Below are 20,427 nucleotides of genomic sequence, written 5' to 3'. Positions count from 1 at the left end.
ACACACTTGACTCTAAACCAAAGAATGTAACAAAAGATGAAGGGGACTATATAAACAATAAAAGGGACTATCCAACAAGAAGATCTAAAAATTGTAAATATTTATGCCCCCAACCTGGGAGCACCCAAATATATGAAACAATTAATGACAAATATACAGGAACTCATTAAGAATAATACAGTAATAATAGGGGACTTTCAACACTCCACTGACATCAAAGGATAGGTCATTTAAGCAGAAAATCAACTAGGAAAAAAATGGCTTTGAATAACACAGTAGACCAAATGGACTTAACAGATATACTCAGAACATTTCATCATAATGTAGCAGAATACATATTCTTTTCAAATGCACACAGAACATTCTCCAGAATAGGTCACATACTGGGTCACAAATCAGACCTCAGCAAGTACAAAAAGATTAGATTCATACCATGGATATTTTCTGACCACAATGCTATGAAACTTAGTTAACCACAAGAAAAAAATCTGGAAGGATCACAAATACATGCAGGTTAAAGAACACTAAAGAATGAATGAGTCAACCAGGAAGTGAAAGAAGAAAAAAAAATACATGCACACAAATGAAAATTAAAACACAGTTGTCCAAAACCTTTGGGATGCAGCAAAAGTAGTCATAAGAGGAGATTCCACTCATCCTCTAGGATACGGTGGGGGAGAGGGAGGGGGGGCACACTTGATGGCCAGCTTGGTGGTGGCAGAGCCAGCAAGATTCCTGACAGCCAGTTTAGAAAATCTCAGCCTACATTACAAGTGTTTGCATAAGTAACACAAGGAAAAGCAATGGCAGGAGAAGTTAAGATGGCAGAGGAGTAGGTGGCCCCCAAACTTGCATTGTCCCTCAAATACAGCTAGATAACTATCAAATCATTCTGAATACCCAAGAAATCAATCTGAGGACCAAGAGAACAAGACTACAAGTCTACGAGTAGAAAAGCAACCACCTTCTGGAAGGTAAGAGGTATAGAGAGTTGATTTGAGGGAGATAATAACTACAGATGCTGTGGAGGGGAGGGAGTCCTGCTTATAGAGACTACTACAAGGTATTATAAGCAGTGGAACACAAAATTGGGTTTTAGAAGTCCACTATTGCCAGGGTTGTGCCTGGCCTAAAGGTGCTCCACTGGGTAAGGAGAGTGGAGACTCAGGAACCAACAGCATAGTATGAGTACCCTCTGTGTAGCAAGAAGAACTGGTGTTATCGATAATGCTTCACTGTTCCCAGCCACAGGAGCAGGGATGCTCCCTGAGGGCAGTAAGCCCGGGGGGGCAGCTTTTTGGCTTCACTTTACAATAAACAAACCGATGCCCGATGATGCATCCACTTTCCTGGGGTGGATTGGCAAATGGCAAAAGCACAGCAAGGCCCTCTCCCAGAGGATCACTGGGGGTCTGCACCATAAGACTCCCTAAAATTTGGAGTTTTGAAACCCAGCAATGTGCTTAAGATAAAACACAGCACAGTGCTGCTTGGAAGGTGGATGGTTTGGACAAAGACAAGGGAAAGGCAGGGATCTGATGGAAGCCAGGAACACAAGAGGGGAGAGTGGGGGACATAAACTCCAAGTTCCGGGAGGAGTGAATGTGGGGTTAGGCCGCCATTTTGTATCCCACCCATAAGCAAGGACAGACCTCAGTGAGGTAAATAGCACCATCACGTGGAAAACGGAGCTGCTTACACCAAGCTTCACAAGCCTACATCCAGTAGGTGCATCTTCAATGGAGAAAGGAGGTCTGAGAATCAGTGTAATGGGTCCCCACACCAGAAGACAAGTACAAACCGCTCACCGGCATGAATTCTACTGATCATAGAGCAAACCTTCAGTTCTAAGGGAAATAGCTCCCTTTTCTATTTTTATTTTGTTTAATTTTTAATAGATTTTTTATTTTTAGATCTAGTTTCTTGTAACATGCAGACCAAAACACATAGTCTGGGAAAAAACAACAGAGGAATTCACCCCAAAAGAACAGAAATTGGAAGTAATAGTCAAGGATTTCATAAATACAATTATAATTACGACATCTAAACTGGGCACTTAAAAAATTATAAAGATATTTACTGGGACTGAAAAAAAGCATAGAAGAATCCCTTACTGCAGAGATAAAAGAGCTAAAATCTACTTGGACTGAAATTTAAAATGCTATAAACAAGTTGCAACCCAAAATGGATGACATGGCAAGGAGGGATGGATGAAACAGAGGAATGAATCAGTGATATAAAAGATAAAATTATGGAAAATAATTAAGCTGAAAAGAAGAGGGAAACAAACATAATGGATCATAAGTTAGAATTAGGAGACTCGGTAACTTCATATCATAGGATCCCTGAAGTTGAAGAGAGAGAAAAGGGGGCAGAAGGTTTATCTGAGCAAATTATAGCTAAAAATGTCCCTAATCCGGGGAAGAACAGAGACATCTAAATCCAAGAAGCACAGAGAATCCCCACTAAATTAAATCTGGCTAGTGCCAAGGCATATCAGAGTCAAATTCACAAAATACACAGATGAGGATAGCCTCCTGAAAGCAGCAAAGGTAAAAAAAAAAAAGGTCCCTAAATTATAAGGGAAGACAGATCATGTTGGCATCAGATCTATCCACAGAAACTTAGCAGGCCAGAAGAGAGTGACAGGATATATTCAACATTCTGAATGGGAAAAATGTGTAGCCAAGAATACTGTATCCAGCAAGTCTGTCATTCAGAATAGAAGGAGAGATAAAAAGTTTCCTAGACAAAAACAAAAACAAAAACAAAACCCTAAAGGAGTTCATGACGAGTAAACCTACCTGCAAGAAATATTAAGGGGGACTCTTTGGGGAATAAAAGACCAAAAGCAACAAAGACTAGAAAGAAATAGAGACAATCTACAGAAATGCCAACTTTACAGGTAACACAATGGCACTAAATTCATATCTTTCAATAATCACTCTGAATGTTAATGGACTAAATGTTCCACACAAAAGACATAGGTTAGCAGAATGGATTAAAAAATTAGATCCATCTATATGTTGCCTAAAAGAGACTCATTTTAGACCTAAAGACACTTGCAGATTGAAAGTAAGGGAATGAAGATCTATCTATCATGCTAACGGATGTCAAAGGAAAACTGAAATAGCCATATTTATCTCAGACAAACTAGATTTTAAAACAGAGTGGAACAAGAGATGAGGAAGGGCATTATATCATAATTAAGGGGTCTATCCATCAGGAAGATCTAACAGTTGTAAATATTTATGCCCCCAACTTGGGAATACCCAAATATATAAATCAATTAATAACAAACATAAAGAAACTCTGATAATAATACAATAATAGTAGAGCATTTAACATTCTACTTACATCAATAGACAGATCTTCTAAACAGAAAATCAACAAGGAAATAATGACTTTGAATGACACACTAGACCAGATGGACTTAACAGATATATTCAGAGCATTTCATCCTAAAGCAGCAGAATATACATTGTTTTTGAGTGCACATAGGACATTCTACAGAAAATATCACATACTGGGTCATAAACCAGCTCTCAACAAGTACAAAAAGATTAAGAGCATACAATGCATATTTTCAGACCACTCCTGTGAAACTTGAAGTCAATCACAAGAAAATATTTAGAAAGAACACAAATACATGGAGAGTAAAGAACATCCTACTAAAAAATTAATGGGTTGACCAATAAATTAAAAAGAAATTATAAACTATATGGATGTTCCAAAATACTTGGGATACAACAAAGACTGTCATAAGAGGGAAGTATATAGCAACAGCAGCCTATCTCATGAACCAAGAAAAGTCTCAAACACACAATATAGATCCAATAGGATCCAACAGTGCATTAAAAAGATTATTCACCATGACCAAGTGGGATTTTTCCTCGGGATGCAAGGCTGGTTCAACACTCATAAAGCAATCAACATGATAGATCATATCAACAAGAGAAAAAACAAGAGCCATATGATTCTCTCAATAGATGCAGAGAAAGCTTTTGACAAAACACAGCATCCATTCCTGATCAAAACTCTTCAGAGTGTAGGGATAGAGGGAACATTCCTCAGCATCTTAAAAGCCATCTAGGAAAATGAGAATGTAATGTATGGCATAAGGAATATAATATTATATATATAATAGTCAATAATATTGCAATGACTTTGTAGGATGACAGATGGTAGGTAGGCTTATTGTGGTGACCATTTTGTTGTGTATATAAGTAACACATCACTACGTTGTACATCTGAAACTAATACAATATAGTATGTCAATTATTATTCAATGAAATGTCTAATTATTATAAGAGTAATGTATATTTATAATGTACAATGTGGAAAACACATAAAATATAAAGAAAAATCCTTGCAGGTTATGTTTTACTACCTCTCAGAGACAAACATTGTTAATATTTTGATACATCTTTTTTTAAAAGATTTTATTTATTTATTCATGAGAGACACAGAGAGAGAGAGAGAGAGAAAGGCATTGACACAGGCAGAGGGAGAAGCAGGCTCCATGCAGGGAGCCTGATATAGGACTCAATCCCGGGACTCCAGGATCATGCCCTGGGCCGAAGGCAGGTGCTAAACCCTGAGCCACCCAGGGATCCCATATTTTGATACATCTTTATTCTGATATACATTTTTATCATACTGAGAATTATCATGTTAAAAAATGTAAAATGCCTATAGCATTCCATTGAAAATATATTAAAATAATGCCACGAGTGCATTCCATGAATTGTACCAAATGCCTAATAGAAATCAGAATTCAGTTTTGACATTTTTGAAGGTAGTAAATGGTAAATGTCTGTTCAGGTCTTTTGCCCACTTTTAATCAAATTATTTATTTATTTATTTTGGCATTGAATTCTATGAGGTTTTTTTGAAAAAAATTATGAAGTCCTATATAAGGGCCCAGTATGAAAAGTTTAGTGCCAATAAATATTTGAGGAATGCGTAAATGAAAAAGTAGTAGCAAATAAAGTGACTCTTGCAAGATGACCTGTTCTAGCCCCAATTCACAAGATATTATTTTGCAATTGAAAAAGTTCGTATCTAAAAATCTACCTAAAATGCAGTCTAAAGACCTGGACCTGCAAGTTACCAAGTGTCTTGGTGACAGTATATCTCACTTTGCTCTGCAACGGCTTAGATACATTTTATGATCCAGATTTTAAGCTAGATTCTGTCTAGTAGATGGATCACTGACATTTCCCTCTGCCCTTTCTTTAGGGTTTAAATGATGGCTTGGAAAAGCAAACTTATAGTCTAACCATGGTGCCTTTATTAGGCTTGCTTGTTAAACACAGGTCTAAGCCTAGTATATCAATAAAACAAATACTTGATTTGTATTTGTTTTATTGATATACTAGGCTTAGACCTGTGTGGTTTATGTATACAATGGAATATTACTCAGCTATTAGAAATGACAAATACCCACCATTTGCTTCAACGTGGATGGAACTGGAGGGTATTATGCTGAGTGAAGTAAGCCAGTCGGAGAAGGACAAACATTATATGTTCTCATTCATTTGGGGAATATAAATAATAGTGAAAGGGAATATAAGGGAAGGGGGAAGAAATGTGTGGGAAATATCAGAAAGGGAGACAGAACGTAAAGACTGCTAACTCTGGGAAACGAACTAGGGGTGTTGGAAGGGGAGGAGGGCGGGGGGTGGGAGTGAATGTGTGACGGGCACTGGGGGTTATTCTGTATGTTAGTAAATTGAACACCAATAAAAAATAAAAAAACAAAAAAAAACAAAAACAAAAACAAAAAATAAAACAAATACTTATTTCAAAAAAAATTCGGTTTTTCTCAGACTTAAAGAATATGATTTCATTTACATTTGAAAGCCTTAACTCCTCTGAAATGGATTTTTTCCCCAAGGAGGCAGTTTTCACAATTAGCATACCCTTTAGGATCTTAACATATATCAGTATGTGAATCACAGGTATACCACTACAGCAAATGTTAAGCAAATGTTGCAGACAAGGAACAAAGCATCATGGTTTCAATGCAGGCTCACATAGCACACTGAGAAACAGTAGATGTTGATATGTAGTTTGTCTAAGAAGTTTTAATCTTTTTAACAAGATTTTATTACTTATTTATTTGACAGAGAGAAAAAAAAAGAGAGGGCATGCATAAGCACGGGGAGAGGCAAAGGAAGAAGTCAGCTCCCACTGAGCAGGGTGCTCCATGTGCGGCTTGATCCCAGAACCTTGGGATCATGACCTGAGCCCAAGGCAGACATTTAACCCAGTATGCCACCAGGCGCTCCTAGGAAATACTAATCTAATGATAAAACTACAACTAACCAATGGGGAAAAGAAGCCATATTTAGATTAATAGCACTAACAAATTCATAAGCAGACTATGGCACTGAACTTTGACCATGTGAAATGTGATTGTAGGATAAATGGGACTCATCAGTAACTAATCTAGTCAGAAAAGGAAAGAGATACTAACAAGGACACAGCTGGAAATTTTAGAAAATCATGTGGCCTACTATGCACTACTTTAATATGCTCCTAAAAATAAGGTTTAGTGCTGCTTTTATTTTGCTTCATTTAAATTGGGTGAGCAATCTTTAATTTTGCAAAGCAACTCCTACAGAAGACAAAAGTCCATCTTCCTATCAGTATGACAGTTTGCTACTGGCATAGACTAGATATGTTGAAACCAATTACCTTGGTAATTAATCTCTTCAGTATTCCTTACAAAGCAAAGGAATCATACTACAGTATCTTTTATAACCAGCAATGCTCGAACAGAAGTCCAAAGACAAGGAAGGTCTTATATTACCATGAAGTCAGAGTCCTCAAACAAGTCCTGGGTTCTTATCATCCTTACATTTGAAACAAAACAAAACAAAACAAAACAAAACAAAACAAAAACACTTAAAGAAGTATAGGCCTTGGGAAATTGGTCCAATATAAGGTGTTTTGGATGGTTTAGTTTGGCAGATCCCATAACTCTTACGCTCAGAAATTACTCTAGTTTTTGCCTATTAGGAGAAGAGCAGAGTTACCATTGGCCCTTTGAACATAGAGATCACCTTCTGCTTTTCACTGGGCCACTGCCTCATTCTGATTAGTTTATTATTGTGCACAAATCATTTAAATTTCTTGTTGCTCTGATTCTAGTTTTCCTTTTTTTTTTCATTTTTCTCTTTTTATTTTATTTTATTTTATTTATTTTTTTTTAATTTATTTTTTATTGGTGTTCAATTTACTAACATACAGAATAACACCCAGTGCCCGTCACCCATTCACTCCCACCCCCCGCCCTCCTCCCCTTCTACCACCCCTAGTTCGTTTCCCAGAGTTAGCAGTCTTTACGTTCTGTCTCCCTTTCTGATATTTCCCACACATTTCTTCTCCCTTCCCTTATATTCCCTTTCACTATTATTTATATTCCCCAAATGAATGAGAACATATAGTTTTCCTAAGTGAAACAGGGGAGATGTCTAACCTACTTCACCCACCTTGTAACTATGCAGCCATGATTTAAAAGTTTGGAAAAGGAAATCTGTAAATGTATTCTCTGCTACCAGGAAGAATGCTAAATATTCTTTTAAGATTGCATTTATTTATTTGAGAGATAGAGTGAGAGAGAGCATTAGAGCTGGGGGAAGGGCAGAAGGACAAGCTGACTCCCCACTGAGAGGGGAATCCAAGGTGGGACTCAATCCCAGGACCCTGAGATCAAAACCTGAGCCAAAGTCAGACACTGACTGAACCACCCAGGCGTTCCTCAAATATCCTTAATAATACTAATAGTCACAGACTATTGCATTATATTGTCAAAGATTCATTGGAGTCAGATTCAGATTTTAATACAAGCATTGTCATTTATTGCTGGCATAACCTTGGGCAGTTATTCAACCTCTCTGAGCCTAATTATTCCCTTTTTGTAAGGTTTTTAGTGAGTATTAAATCAGGCATACAAAAGTGCCTGACACTTGTGATGAGCAGTGGGTATCATAGGTAAATGATGAATCACTAAATTCTATACCTGAAACACTGTATGTTAATTAACTGGAATTTAAATAAAAACTTGAAAAAAGAAAAAACATAACAGATATTTATAAATGTTAGTTTCATTTAATTCACTTGAAACCAGAAGACTTAAATTCAAGTTCCCACTTTGCTATTTTACTATACTATATCAAATGACCTCAAGAAAATCATTGAACCTTGATGAACTCTAGTTTTCTCAACTGTAAAATATTGTTGCTGTGAGGATTAAATAACTATATACTAAAGTGTACCTCCAGATAGCCTGTTAAGCAACTCCTGCATAGAGTAATAGTATTCATAAGACTTGTGCTATCCCTACTTTCTCTGTAGGAGCATCCAATAGTGTACTATGTGCTGTGAGGAAAACAAGGGAGGCATAAAATAAGGCCCTTGCTTTCAAGGACAATGGGATAATCAAATGAAAAACTTGTTAGTCTAAGGCTTCTTACTTATGTTCTGATTGTGTACAGTCTTATATTCCAACGAGTTCATCAAGCAATGATAGACTCAGTAGGAAACAGATTCCTGATCATTGGGAATTTTAAAAAAAGATTAATTTCTTTATTTGAGAGAGAGAGAGAGTGGGGGAGGGGCATAAGGGTAGAGAATCTCAACTGACTCCTCACCTGATGTGGGGCTTGATCTCATGACCCTGAGATCATGACCTGAGCCAAAACTAAGAGTCAGATGCTTAACCCTGAGATCATGACCTGAGCCAAAACTAAGAGTCAGATGCTTAACCGACTGAGCCACCCAGAAGCCCCAAACATTGGGAATTTTTTTTAACATTGGGAATTTTAAGCCAAGCTGGATGACAACTCATCTTATAAACAGAAGGAGGTTTTTATTTTGATGAAGTCACTATAGTTTATTTTTGCTTTTGAAAAAAAAAAGCAAAAAAGAAATGGAAGTGGGATTCCTGAAGATCTCTGACATGAAATAAAAAACTATATGAAAAAATATGAAATAAAGTATGAAGGCACTCTTGGTTATTACTTTATTATTGCTGCTATAGAAAAATCACCATACATTTAGTATCTTAAAATAACACCAAATTGTTTATTTTTAGTTTAGGAGGTCAGAATTCTAAAATCCATTTTCTCACAAGGCTGTGTTGCTTCTGTAGGCTTCAAGAGAGAATCTGTTTCCTTGCCATTTTCAGTTTCTGGAGGTTGCCCACATTCCTTGGTTCATGGCTTCTTTCTTATATCATCTGACCTCTTGTTTCAGTCATCACATCTACTACTCATTCTTTTTTTTTTTAACATTTCTTTTTTTTTAATTTTTTAAATTTTTATTTATTTATGATAGTCACACAGAGAGAGAGAGAGGCAGAGACACAGGCAGAGGGAGGAGCAGGCTCCATGCACCGGGAGCCCGATGTGGGATTCGATCCCGGGTCTCCAGGATCCTGCCCTGGGCCAAAGACAGGCGCTAAACCGCTGCGCCACCCAGGGTTCCCTACTACTCATTCTTATCCTGCTGCCTCCTTTTCTCTTATAACGGCCTAGTGTGATTACAGTGAGTCCACCTTGATAAACCAGGATAATCTCACCTATCTTAAATCCTTAACTATCAAACCTGCAGTCACTTTTATCATTTAAGATAACATATTCACAGATTCCAGGGATTAGAATGTGGACATCTTTCAGGGGCTATTGTTCAACCTACCATAGGTACTGTAGCTAAGAGATAATCAATGGGATTTAAAAAGTCATGATGGTAGTTATGGAGGCAGTACATCCTAAGGTATGAAGATAAGGAGGCGGTCACTCCTACGTTGGGAAATGACATAAGCACAAGAAGTGGGGGTAGAAACCAGCATAATTTATATGAGGCTATTAAAAAGACTGATGTAAATGCAGTAGGTGTGAAAAATACAACCTACTGGGAGGAGAGAAAGGTTAGATCACAAAGCCAGGCAAAAGAATCCAAATTTGGTAGAATGGCAATTGAGAGTTACCACAAGCTCCCAAGTGAGCCCCCACATGATGTTACGAAAGCAGGATTCACGGGATGATTGGTCCAGGCAAGCAAATGGAAGAGGAACTCCATGAGGAACAAAGATTGAATGATTGTGTCTCTACTGAAACATCACTGATGTCTAAGCTGATTTTTAGAGTACCTGAAAATAAATTGCCAACAATTTCAAGGGAGAGAGAAAGGGCCAAGGCAGGATCATTTTAGTCTCTCTCCACCTACTAGAGCACAAGCCACAGACAACAAACAAGGGCCTCTCATAGCACTTTGCGAAGGAAGATGATTTCTATGAGTTTAAGGAAGTTTATTTTTTTCTTTTTTAAAAGAGCAAAAATATACCACACTTACCTCATTGCCACATTACTTCCATCTATAACAACTGGTCTCAAATTTTCACTGTTGTCTATTTCATCTTCAAGAGACAGTTCAGGGCTTGCAATCTCTCTGGAGCTGGGACCCCGAGGTACTAACAGACTCAAGCTGACCTGCCCTTCCGAATCACCTTTGTTCCCAAGTCTGACAAGCTCTGCCAACACATCATTAATAAGTGATTCTGGGCCCAGCTTGTTCAATACTGATTGAATCTGTGCCTCTGCATAGCCTAGCTTTAGAGCAAACTCCATCTTGGCTTGATATTCCTTTTCCAAGTCAAGCTTCCCATCTTGTAGAATGCTGCTCTGGGAGAAGCTTGGATGATCTAAGCAGGGTGATCTATAGAGCTGACGGTGTGGCTTAGAGGGAATCTCCTTTTTTTTCAACTGAGCATCTCCAGGTTGGTAGCAATTGTCATTGTTGCTGCTCTTAAGGTTCATCTGTTCAGGGTCACTTTCAGAGTTCATCCACTCTTCAGAATCAGCATTGCTCTGCTCCATGCTGTCCTGTTTAGACTGTTGTTTCTCTTCCTTGGAGGCACTCTTCTCCATTTTTGGCGTCTCCACTGCAGCTGTGGCCGTCATCCCGTTCAGTGGACAGTCTGAGGTGTAATTCACTCTTTCCTTTTAGCCCGTGTGGTATCCACATACGGTTGCATTCCTTTGTGGTAAAATGTGGTGATAGTGATGGTGCAAGAGTTTGCCTGTTTGATTTGGTATGTTCAGATGTTACCAGTACCTACAAATAAACAAATACACCACAATCATTTTTAGTAAAATTCTGGAAAAGCATTTCAGAATGCAGAGGTTTCTTTGTAAGAAACTACAGAGTGTACGACATTTTATTTTTGTGCTTCAAATGATTGGACTCATCTTCCAATAAAAAAAAAAGGACTCCAGTTCTTTAATAATTCCAGGCATAAAAATTTCAACAGTGGCAATAATGCTGTTATTCTCCTTCTCTTCACAAAATAAATCACACTATGTTTAACTGCCAATCATAACTTTGAGAAAAATAAAAAAAAATGGCATCTCAACGAGAGGAAAGAATATATATAACTTTGAAAGGACTCTCTTTTATCCTTTCTGCTGGGTAAATGTTCCCAAATCTCACACCAGATCCTTCTTGCTAAAGCTGAGTTCCACTCCTGAAGAGCACAACATCTCCAGCACTACTCATTGCAAAATATCAGGGACTCTATCTACAAGGTAAATTAGAAAACCATAAAATTGCTTTAAAATAATTGAAGAAGGTATAAGGTGACAAGTAGATGTGCTCCAGAATTTTTAAAAAAGGGTCTATGTACACTTATGAATTGTATCTGCAGCCTCTTTTATTTATTGCAATTTCATTTATTGTATTGTAAAGAGGAGAAAGTTAAGTCAACTTGCACAATAAACCAAAACATTTTTAAAATAATGTTAATTACAGAAGATAATCATGGACAATTTTATTTTTGAACTCCTCCTCTCATCTACCACATTGGTTCCCACAGGTTTCAGTTCTAACTTGGCTAAAGTGTTTTTTTCTTAGCCTGAGCCTTGGTTTCCTGATATACAAAAAGAGAATATTTACCTCACAGGACAAGGATTATGTAAGATGAATAAGGAAAGTGCTTTAAAAAGTGAACAGAACATATGGTAAGTTCTCAATATATGTAAAGGGCACAACAGATACCATCAAAGGACTGTTGATTTTTAAAGAAGTCTGACAGTGAGGCAAAGTCTGTAGACCTGTGATCACTGACAAACTTTCCAGACAGCAGCAGTGTTCACTAATCTAAAACCAGATTATGTAACCAATGTATTGGGGTTTTCCAGTTACCCTTTAGTAGTATTTATACAAACAAGAAGAGAGTCCACTAATAGCTCTATCTAAAAATAATATGGTTAACTGCATGTGTACATTAGGAATATCACATTTGGAAACATTATATGCACACATAATAGATATCTCAGAACTGATATTTAGGTAGAGTATGACTTCCATAATGATTATGCTATCACTTGTGACTTCAAAATTTTTCCCTTAATGAATATTAGCCAATGTGTAGACATCAATTTCACTTTCACTTCTCTATAATCTCTTATTTGAATTTTGAAGTCTATTTCTTTTATAAGTTCCACATTTACTATCTGACTTACATTTCATTCTCTTCAAAATAATTTCTAGTACACATAGGACATTGGGATTTTCCCCTTGCATTTATTTGAAGCTCAAGGGTCACTTAAAAAGATCTGTTTATAAGACTAACTGTGTATTTTCTTGGCAAACGAGAGGTACCTGCAGAAGATTCTTAGTTAATGGATAATAGAATACTTTTCTCTATTCTCTTATATTTTGCTCTGTCCAAATTAACATTGATGTGAGCACCTTTACCATGTTCATGTATAAAATACATTACATGATACATACAGTACATGTTTGTATATAATAGTAAATTTAAGGTCAGAAAAAATCCCACGACATAGGAAATCCTTATTGTAATACCTAGTTTTTATTAAGAAAGTTTCCTACTCAATAATCTAAAGCAGAAGAGAAATAAATGACTTAGCAAACATAAACTTGGATTTACTTTTCAAAGATTTAAGAAGATTTTAAGAAAAATGTTTGACAGTCTGTCCTAAAACCTGCGTATGTGTGTAGGTGTCATGTGTTTTTTGTGTTTCTTTGTTAAACAATAGAAGCTTCTTGAGGCAAAGAGGGAAGGAATGCTTTTCTTTTTTTTTTTTTTTTTTTTTTTTTTTTTTTTTTATTGGTGTTCAATTTACTAACATACAGAATAACACCCAGTGCCCGTCACCCATTCACTCCCACCCCCCGCCCTCCTCCCCTTCTACCACCCCTAGTTCGTTTCCCAGAGTTAGCAGTCTTTATGTTCTGTCTCCCTTTCTGATATTTCCCACACATTTCTTCTCCCTTCCCTTATTTTCCCTTTCACTATTATTTATATTCCCCAAATGAATGAGAACATATAATGTTTGTCCTTCTCCGACTGACTTACTTCACTCAGCATAATACCCTCCAGTTCCATCCACGTTGAAGCAAATGGTGGGTATTTGTCATTTCTAATAGCTGAGTAATATTCCATTGTATACATAAACCACATCTTCTTTATCCATTCATCTTTCGTTGGACACCGAGGCTCCTTCCACAGTTTGGCTATCGTGGCCATTGCTGCTAGAAACATCGGGGTGCAGGTGTCCCAGCGTTTCATTGCATTTGTATCTTTGGGGTAAATCCCCAACAGTGCAATTGCTGGGTCGTAGGGCAGGTATATTTTTAACTGTTTGAGGAACCTCCACACAGTTTTCCACAGTGGCTGCACCAGTTCACATTCCCACCAACAGTGTAAGAGGGTTCCCTTTTCTCCACATCCTCTCCAACATTTGTTGTTTCCTGCCTTGTTAATTTTTCCCATTCTCACTGGTGTGAGGTGGTATCTCATTGTGGTTTTGATTTGTATTTCCCTGATGGCAAGTGATGCAGAGCATTTTCTCATGTGCATGTTGGCCATGTCTATGTCAACATAGTACTGGAAGTCCTAGCCTCAGCAATCAGACAACAAAAAGACATTAAAGGCATTCAAATTGGCAAAGAAGAAGTCAAACTCTCCCTCTTCGCCGATGACATGATACTCTACATAGAAAACCCAAAAGTCTCCACCCCAAGATTGCTAGAACTCATACAGCAATTCGGTAGCGTGGCAGGATACAAAATCAATGCCCAGAAGTCAGTGGCATTTCTATACACTAACAATGAGACTGAAGAAAGAGAAATTAAGGAGTCAATCCCATTTACAATTGCACCCAAAAGCATAAGATACCTAGGAATAAACCTCACCAAAGATGTAAAGGATCTATACCCTCAAAACTATAGAACACTTCTGAAAGAAATTGAGGAAGACACAAAGAGATGGAAAAATATTCCATGCTCATGGATTGGCAGAATTAATATTGTGAAAATGTCAATGTTACCCAGGGCAATATACACGTTTAATGCAATCCCTATCAAAATACCATGGACTTTCTTCAGAGAGTTAGAACAAATTATTTTAAGATTTGTGTGGAATCAGAAAAGACCCCGAATAGCCAGGGGAATTTTAAAAAAGAAAACCATATCTGGGGGCATCACAATGCCAGATTTCAGGTTGTACTACAAAGCTGTGGTCATCAAGACAGTGTGGTACTGGCACAAAAACAGACGCATAGATCAGTGGAACAGAATAGAGAATCCAGAAGTGGACCCTGAACTTTATGGGCAACTAATATTCGATAAAGGAGGAAAGACTATCCATTGGAAGAAAGACAGTCTCTTCAATAAATGGTGCTGGGAAAATTGGACATCCACATGCAGAAGAATGAAACTAGACCACTCTCTTTCACCATACACAAAGATAAACTCAAAATGGATGAAAGATCTAAATGTGAGACAAGATTCCATCAAAATCCTAGAGAAGAACACAGGCAACACCCTTTTTGAACTCGGCCATAGTAACTTCTTGCAAGATACATCCACGAAGGCAAAAGAAACAAAAGCAAAAATGAACTATTGGGACTTCATCAAGATAAGAAGCTTTTGCACAGCAAAGGATACAGTCAACAAAACTCAAAGACAACCTACAGAATGGGAGAAGATATTTGCAAATGACATATCAGATAAAGGGCTAGTTTCCAAGATCTATAAAGAACTTCTTAAACTCAACACCAAAGAAACAAACAATCCAATCATGAAATGGGCAAAAGACATGAACAGAAATCTCACAGAAGGAATGCTTTTCATTTGAAAGAATAGTCACTGAGTGCCAGACACTGAAATAAGCCCTGGGTCTAGAAAGAGAAACCAGGATTGATCCTGTCTTCAAAGAACTTCCAAACTAATTGGCTCTAGGAAGTGCTAAAACAATTCTGTAGAGGGTGGTCATTTATTATTTTCTGAGCTGGGACACTTTTGAGAATAAGAATATTATTAATAATTATCTCAGATCATTAGGCATAAATTAGATATTCCCAGGCAAACCTGGATGTTTGGTTGTCCTTCAAGTTACTTGAAAATTTCCATTCACGTACAAAAGAGGGAATGTTAAATTTTGTCAGTAGAGTGAGAGACACAGGTAGTGGTTATAGAGATTAGGAAAGAATCAAGAAGAATATAATATTTGGGTTAATTTTCTGACTAATAAATTAATAAAATTTACTTAGTTCTGACTATGTGCCAGGAAAAACTTTAGGAGCTGGGGATATAAAAACAGACATGGATCCTGATCTCAATGTTCTTATAGTGGTGATGGCAAGGAATGGAGACAGATAATTAAAAAATTACATAATTTATAATTACAAACTGTAACAAGTGACTAAATATTTTTAAAAACTGTAAGCAGGTATCAATTGAACCTTAAAAGAAAGAGTAACAATTTGCTGAGCAGGGAAGAGTTTTCTAAATTATAAATATATGATTATATGACACTGTGCCTTAGTCAACACCTCATGCCTAATATTACTGGTAAGGAGTGATAAATGAAAGTATTGAGGATGGAAAAAGGAAAATAGTTACTTTTGCCCAAAAAGGAAGATAAAAGAAAAAAGCTTCAAAGATGATGTTCTATGGACAGGGATGTCCACTCTCACTGAAAGTCTTAGCCTGAGCAATCAGACAACAAAAAGAAAAAAATAAGTCATCCAAATTGGCAAGAAAGAAGTCAAACTGTCACTATTTGCAGATGACATGATACTCTATGTAGAAAACCTGAAAAAAATCTACCAAAAAATTGTTAGAACTAATGCAAATTCAGCAAAGTCACAGGACATAAAATCAACATACAGAAATCTGTTTTGTTTCTATACACCAATAATAAAGCAGCAGAAAAAGAAATCAAGGAATTGATCCCATTTACAACTGTACCAAAAACCATAAGATGCCTAGGAATCAGAGGCAAAAGATCTGTACTCTATAAAATAAATTGAATAGGATACAAAGAAATGGAAAACCATTCCATACTCATGGACTGGAAGAACAAACATTGCTGAAATATCTATACTACCCAAAGCAATTTACACATTTAATCCAAGCCCTTTCAAAGTACCACCATCATTTTTCACAGAGCTAGAACAAAGAATTCCAGACTTCAAGCTATATTATAAAGCTTTAGTCGTCAATACAGCATGATACTGGCACAAAAACAGATACATAGATCAATGGAAAAGATTGAAAAGCTCAAAAATGACCCACAATTATATGGTCAATTAATCATCAACAAAGCAGGAAAAAATACCCAAAGGAAAAAGATGGTCTCTTCAATAAATGTTGTTGGGAAACTGGACAGCAACACATAGAAGAATGAAACTGGACCACTTTCTTACATCATACACGAAAATAAATTTAAAGTGGTTGAAAGATCTAAATGTGAGACTTGAAACCATAACAATCCTAGAGGAGAACACAGGCAAAAATCAACCTCTTTGACCTCAGCCATAGCAACTTCTTCTGTTTTTTTTTTGCCATAGCAACTTCTTACTAGACACACCACCAAAAGCAAGGAAACAAAAGCAAAAAATTAACTATTGGGACCTCATCAAGATAAAAAGCTTCTGTACAATGAAGAAGACAATCAACAAAAGTAAAAGATAGCCTATAGAATGGGGAAGATATTTGAAAATTACATATCTAATAAAGGGCTAGTATCTAGAATCTATAAAAATTTATCAAACTCAACACCCCGAAACAAAATAATCCAGTTAAGAAATGGGCAGAAGACAAGAATAGACACTTTTCCACTGAAGACATATAAATGGTCAGCAGACATATGAAAAAATGCTCAATATCACTCATCATCTGGGAAATACAAATCAAAACTACAATGAGATACCACCTCACACCTGTAAGAATGGCTAAAATTAACAACACAAGAAACAAAAAATATTGGTGAAGATGAGGAGAAAGGAGAACCCTCTTGCACTCTTGTTGGGAATGCAACTGGTGCAGCCACTCTGGAAAACAGTATTGAGGTTCCCCAAACAGATAAAAATAAAACTACCCTATGTCCTAGAAGTTGTACTACTATTTGGACAAAAGAAACAAAAATGCAGATTCAAAAGCATACATGCACCACAATGTTTGTAGCAGCATTATCAACAAAAGCCAAACTATGGAGAGAGCCCAAATGTCTATTGACTGATGAATGGATCAAGAAGATTTGGTATATATACACAAAAGGAATATTATTCAGCCATCAAAAAGAATGATACCTTGTCATTTGCAATGACCTCGGTGGTGATAGAGTGCATTATGCTAAGCAAAATAAGTCAGTCAGAGAAAGACAAATACTATACGACTTCACTCATATATGGAATTTAAGATATAAAACAGATGAACACATGGGAGAGGGGAAAAGAGAGATGGAAACAAATCATAAGAGACTCTTAAAGATAAGGAAAAAACTGAGACTTGATGGTGGGAGATAGGTGGGGGGTGGGCTAGATAGGTGATGGATATTAAAGAGAGCATTTGTTTTGATGAACACAGGTTGTTGCATGTAAGTGATGAATCACTGAATTCTACTCCAGAAGCCAATAATGCACTGTATGTTAACTGCCTAAAATTTAAATTTAAAAAAAGGGGAATTAGAATTCACATTAGGTAAAGGATTGCCAAAAAACAATTCCTTGCTCCCAAACCTGAAACGAACAAATGTTATTCTTCTGTAAGTTGAGAAAATTGGGAAGTGAATTTTGTGAACCATCATCTGAATTTTTTTTTTTTTTTTGGTAAATGTGGAAAGTGGAAATTTTGCTCAGAGAATTATCCAAAGGGTGGATACAGAGGTCCCCATTTAACAAGATAAAGGAGAGGGATGAGAGAGAAGAAAACACTGAGAGTAGTGCTCACCAGAAGCAACAATTAGTTCATAGAGAAAAATTTTTATCCAACTAACCATGCATTGATCCCCCTTTATACATAGCAGTTATGTTACAAGATTCCCAATAGATGCCTGAAACCATGGGTAGTGCCAAAACCTACACATACACTTTGTTTTTTCCTTTATATACATTCCTATGATAAAGTTTAATTTGTAAAATAGGTAAAGTAAGAGATTGACAACAGTAACTAATAATAAAATGGAACAATTTATAACAAAAATTTATAACAAAATAAATAAATAATAAATAAAAACCTAAAAAGCAGACCAACATATGCAGGCAAAAACTGCTGACATTAACTTCAATGAATTACTACCAAGAAAGTAAAGTCTTCCCTTCTCATTCAGTCTGCTCACTACTTTCTTCATTCACTTCCTCTTTCTCACCTTTGTATTATGAAATACAGTTCACTTGTATTGCATAGAGCACTTTTTCAAGATAAATCTTTTCAAGATAAATCTTTAGGTTCTACTACAAACTCCACTTCATCTTTTCCAAAATCTGCCAAATCAACACCATGTTTGAAGACAGAAACATCTGCCCATATCTACTGAGCCAGAACCACTGGAAATGTTTTAAAAAGCTCAAAACCCATGTAGGACAGAGCTGCCCAGAAGTAGCCAAGTCAAGAAGAAAATATTACTCAGCTATTAGAAATGACAAATACCCACCATTTGCCTCAACGTGGATGGAACTGGAGGGTATTATGCTGAGTGAAGTAAGTCAGTCGGAGAAGGACAAACATTATATGTTCTCATTCATTTGGGGAATATAAATAATAGTGAAAGGGAATATAAGGGAAGGGAGAAGAAATGTGTGGGAAATATCAGAAAGGGAGACAGAACGTAAAGACTGCTAACTCTGGGAAACGAACTAGGGGTGGTAGAAGGGGAGGAGGGCGGGGGGTGGGAGTGAATGGGTGACGGGCACTGGGGGTTATTCTGTATGTTAGTAAATTGAACACCAATAAAAAATTAAAAAAAAGAAATAAAACACAAAGCATTTTAAAAAGAAAAAAAAGAAAATATTAAATTCTCAATGATCTACATGTGGTTGAGCCACCTTATTATTTGTGAAGGTGTTAAATCTCAATCTGTGTCCTGGGAGACGTGTTATGAGAAAGATACAGGGACACCTAGTTAGACAACTACCCTTCCCTTTCCCTTCTAGCATTTTTTTTCATAATAGAGATCCTCAAAGAAAATACACATATCAACAGTTAACTACTATGTATGATTTTTGTTGGGGCCTAGAAAAATGAGAAAGACCATATTTCACTGACCATAAGAATATCAAGTTGTTTTCTTGGATTCTACACTTAGAACTGTACAATTGTTTTTAGAATTAGCTTTAAAGAGAACAGATCCAAATATATACTGTATAAAGCCATCACATTTTACTTTAAGAATGGAAAATAGGGGATCCCTGGGTGGCTCAGTAGTTTAATGCCTGCCTTCGGCCCAGGGTGTGATCCTGGAGTCCCAGGATCGAGTCCCACATCGGGCTCCTTCCATGGAACCTGCTTCTCCCTCTGCCTGTGTCTCTGCCTCTCTCTCTGTCTCTGGGTCTTTCATGAATAAATAAATAAAATATTTTAAAAAATTAAAAGTGGAAAATAAGGGTTGCCTGGGTGCTCAGTTGTTTAAGCATCTGACTCCATTTCAGCTCAGACCATAATCTCAGGGTCATAAGAATGAGCCCTCTGTGGAGCTCCATGTTCAGTGAGATTCTGCTGGAGATTCTTTCCTTCTCCCTCTACCCAACCGCCTGCTCATGTTCTCTCTCTCTCTAAAATAAGTAAGTAAATTAATTAATAAATAAATAAATAAAATATTTTAAAAAGTAAAAAATAATAGGTATGAAACTTTAGTAATAATAATAAAATATAGTTACTTACATTTACGTTGTCCAGTAGAGTTGCCTAAGTGCTTTCACATACATGCTTTAAATCAACTGGATGCTTTAAATCAACTGGGGCACATGGTTACCTACATAACCCAGATTTGAATTGTTATGACTTATATATCTCACTTTTCAATTCCCTATGTCAAGTACATAAGCTAAAGAAGTCACATAAATCCCAGGGAGAAACATAAGATATGAGCTCTTTCAATGATTAGGAAGG

The 20,427-nt window shown here is 36.7% G+C and overlaps 1 protein-coding gene across 1 annotated transcript in view; it reads right to left on the bottom strand.

Moving 5' to 3' along the window:
• ZC3H12B (zinc finger CCCH-type containing 12B) overlaps window positions 1–20,427 on the bottom strand; it is a 601,939-nt gene that overhangs the window by 68,439 nt on the left and 513,073 nt on the right. The window contains exon 3 of the mRNA XM_049107476.1: window positions 10,363–11,124. Coding sequence (XP_048963433.1) covers window positions 10,363–10,970 — 608 coding nt within the window. The 5' untranslated portion in view covers window positions 10,971–11,124. The remainder of the gene's footprint in view (window positions 1–10,362; window positions 11,125–20,427) is intronic.

Source organism: Canis lupus, chromosome X (assembly GCF_003254725.2).
Source record: "Canis lupus dingo isolate Sandy chromosome X, ASM325472v2, whole genome shotgun sequence".
Lineage (NCBI taxonomy): Eukaryota > Metazoa > Chordata > Mammalia > Carnivora > Canidae > Canis > Canis lupus.
The sequence above is the reverse complement of the archived record's forward strand: the minus strand, read 5'-3'. Positions and strand labels throughout refer to the sequence as shown.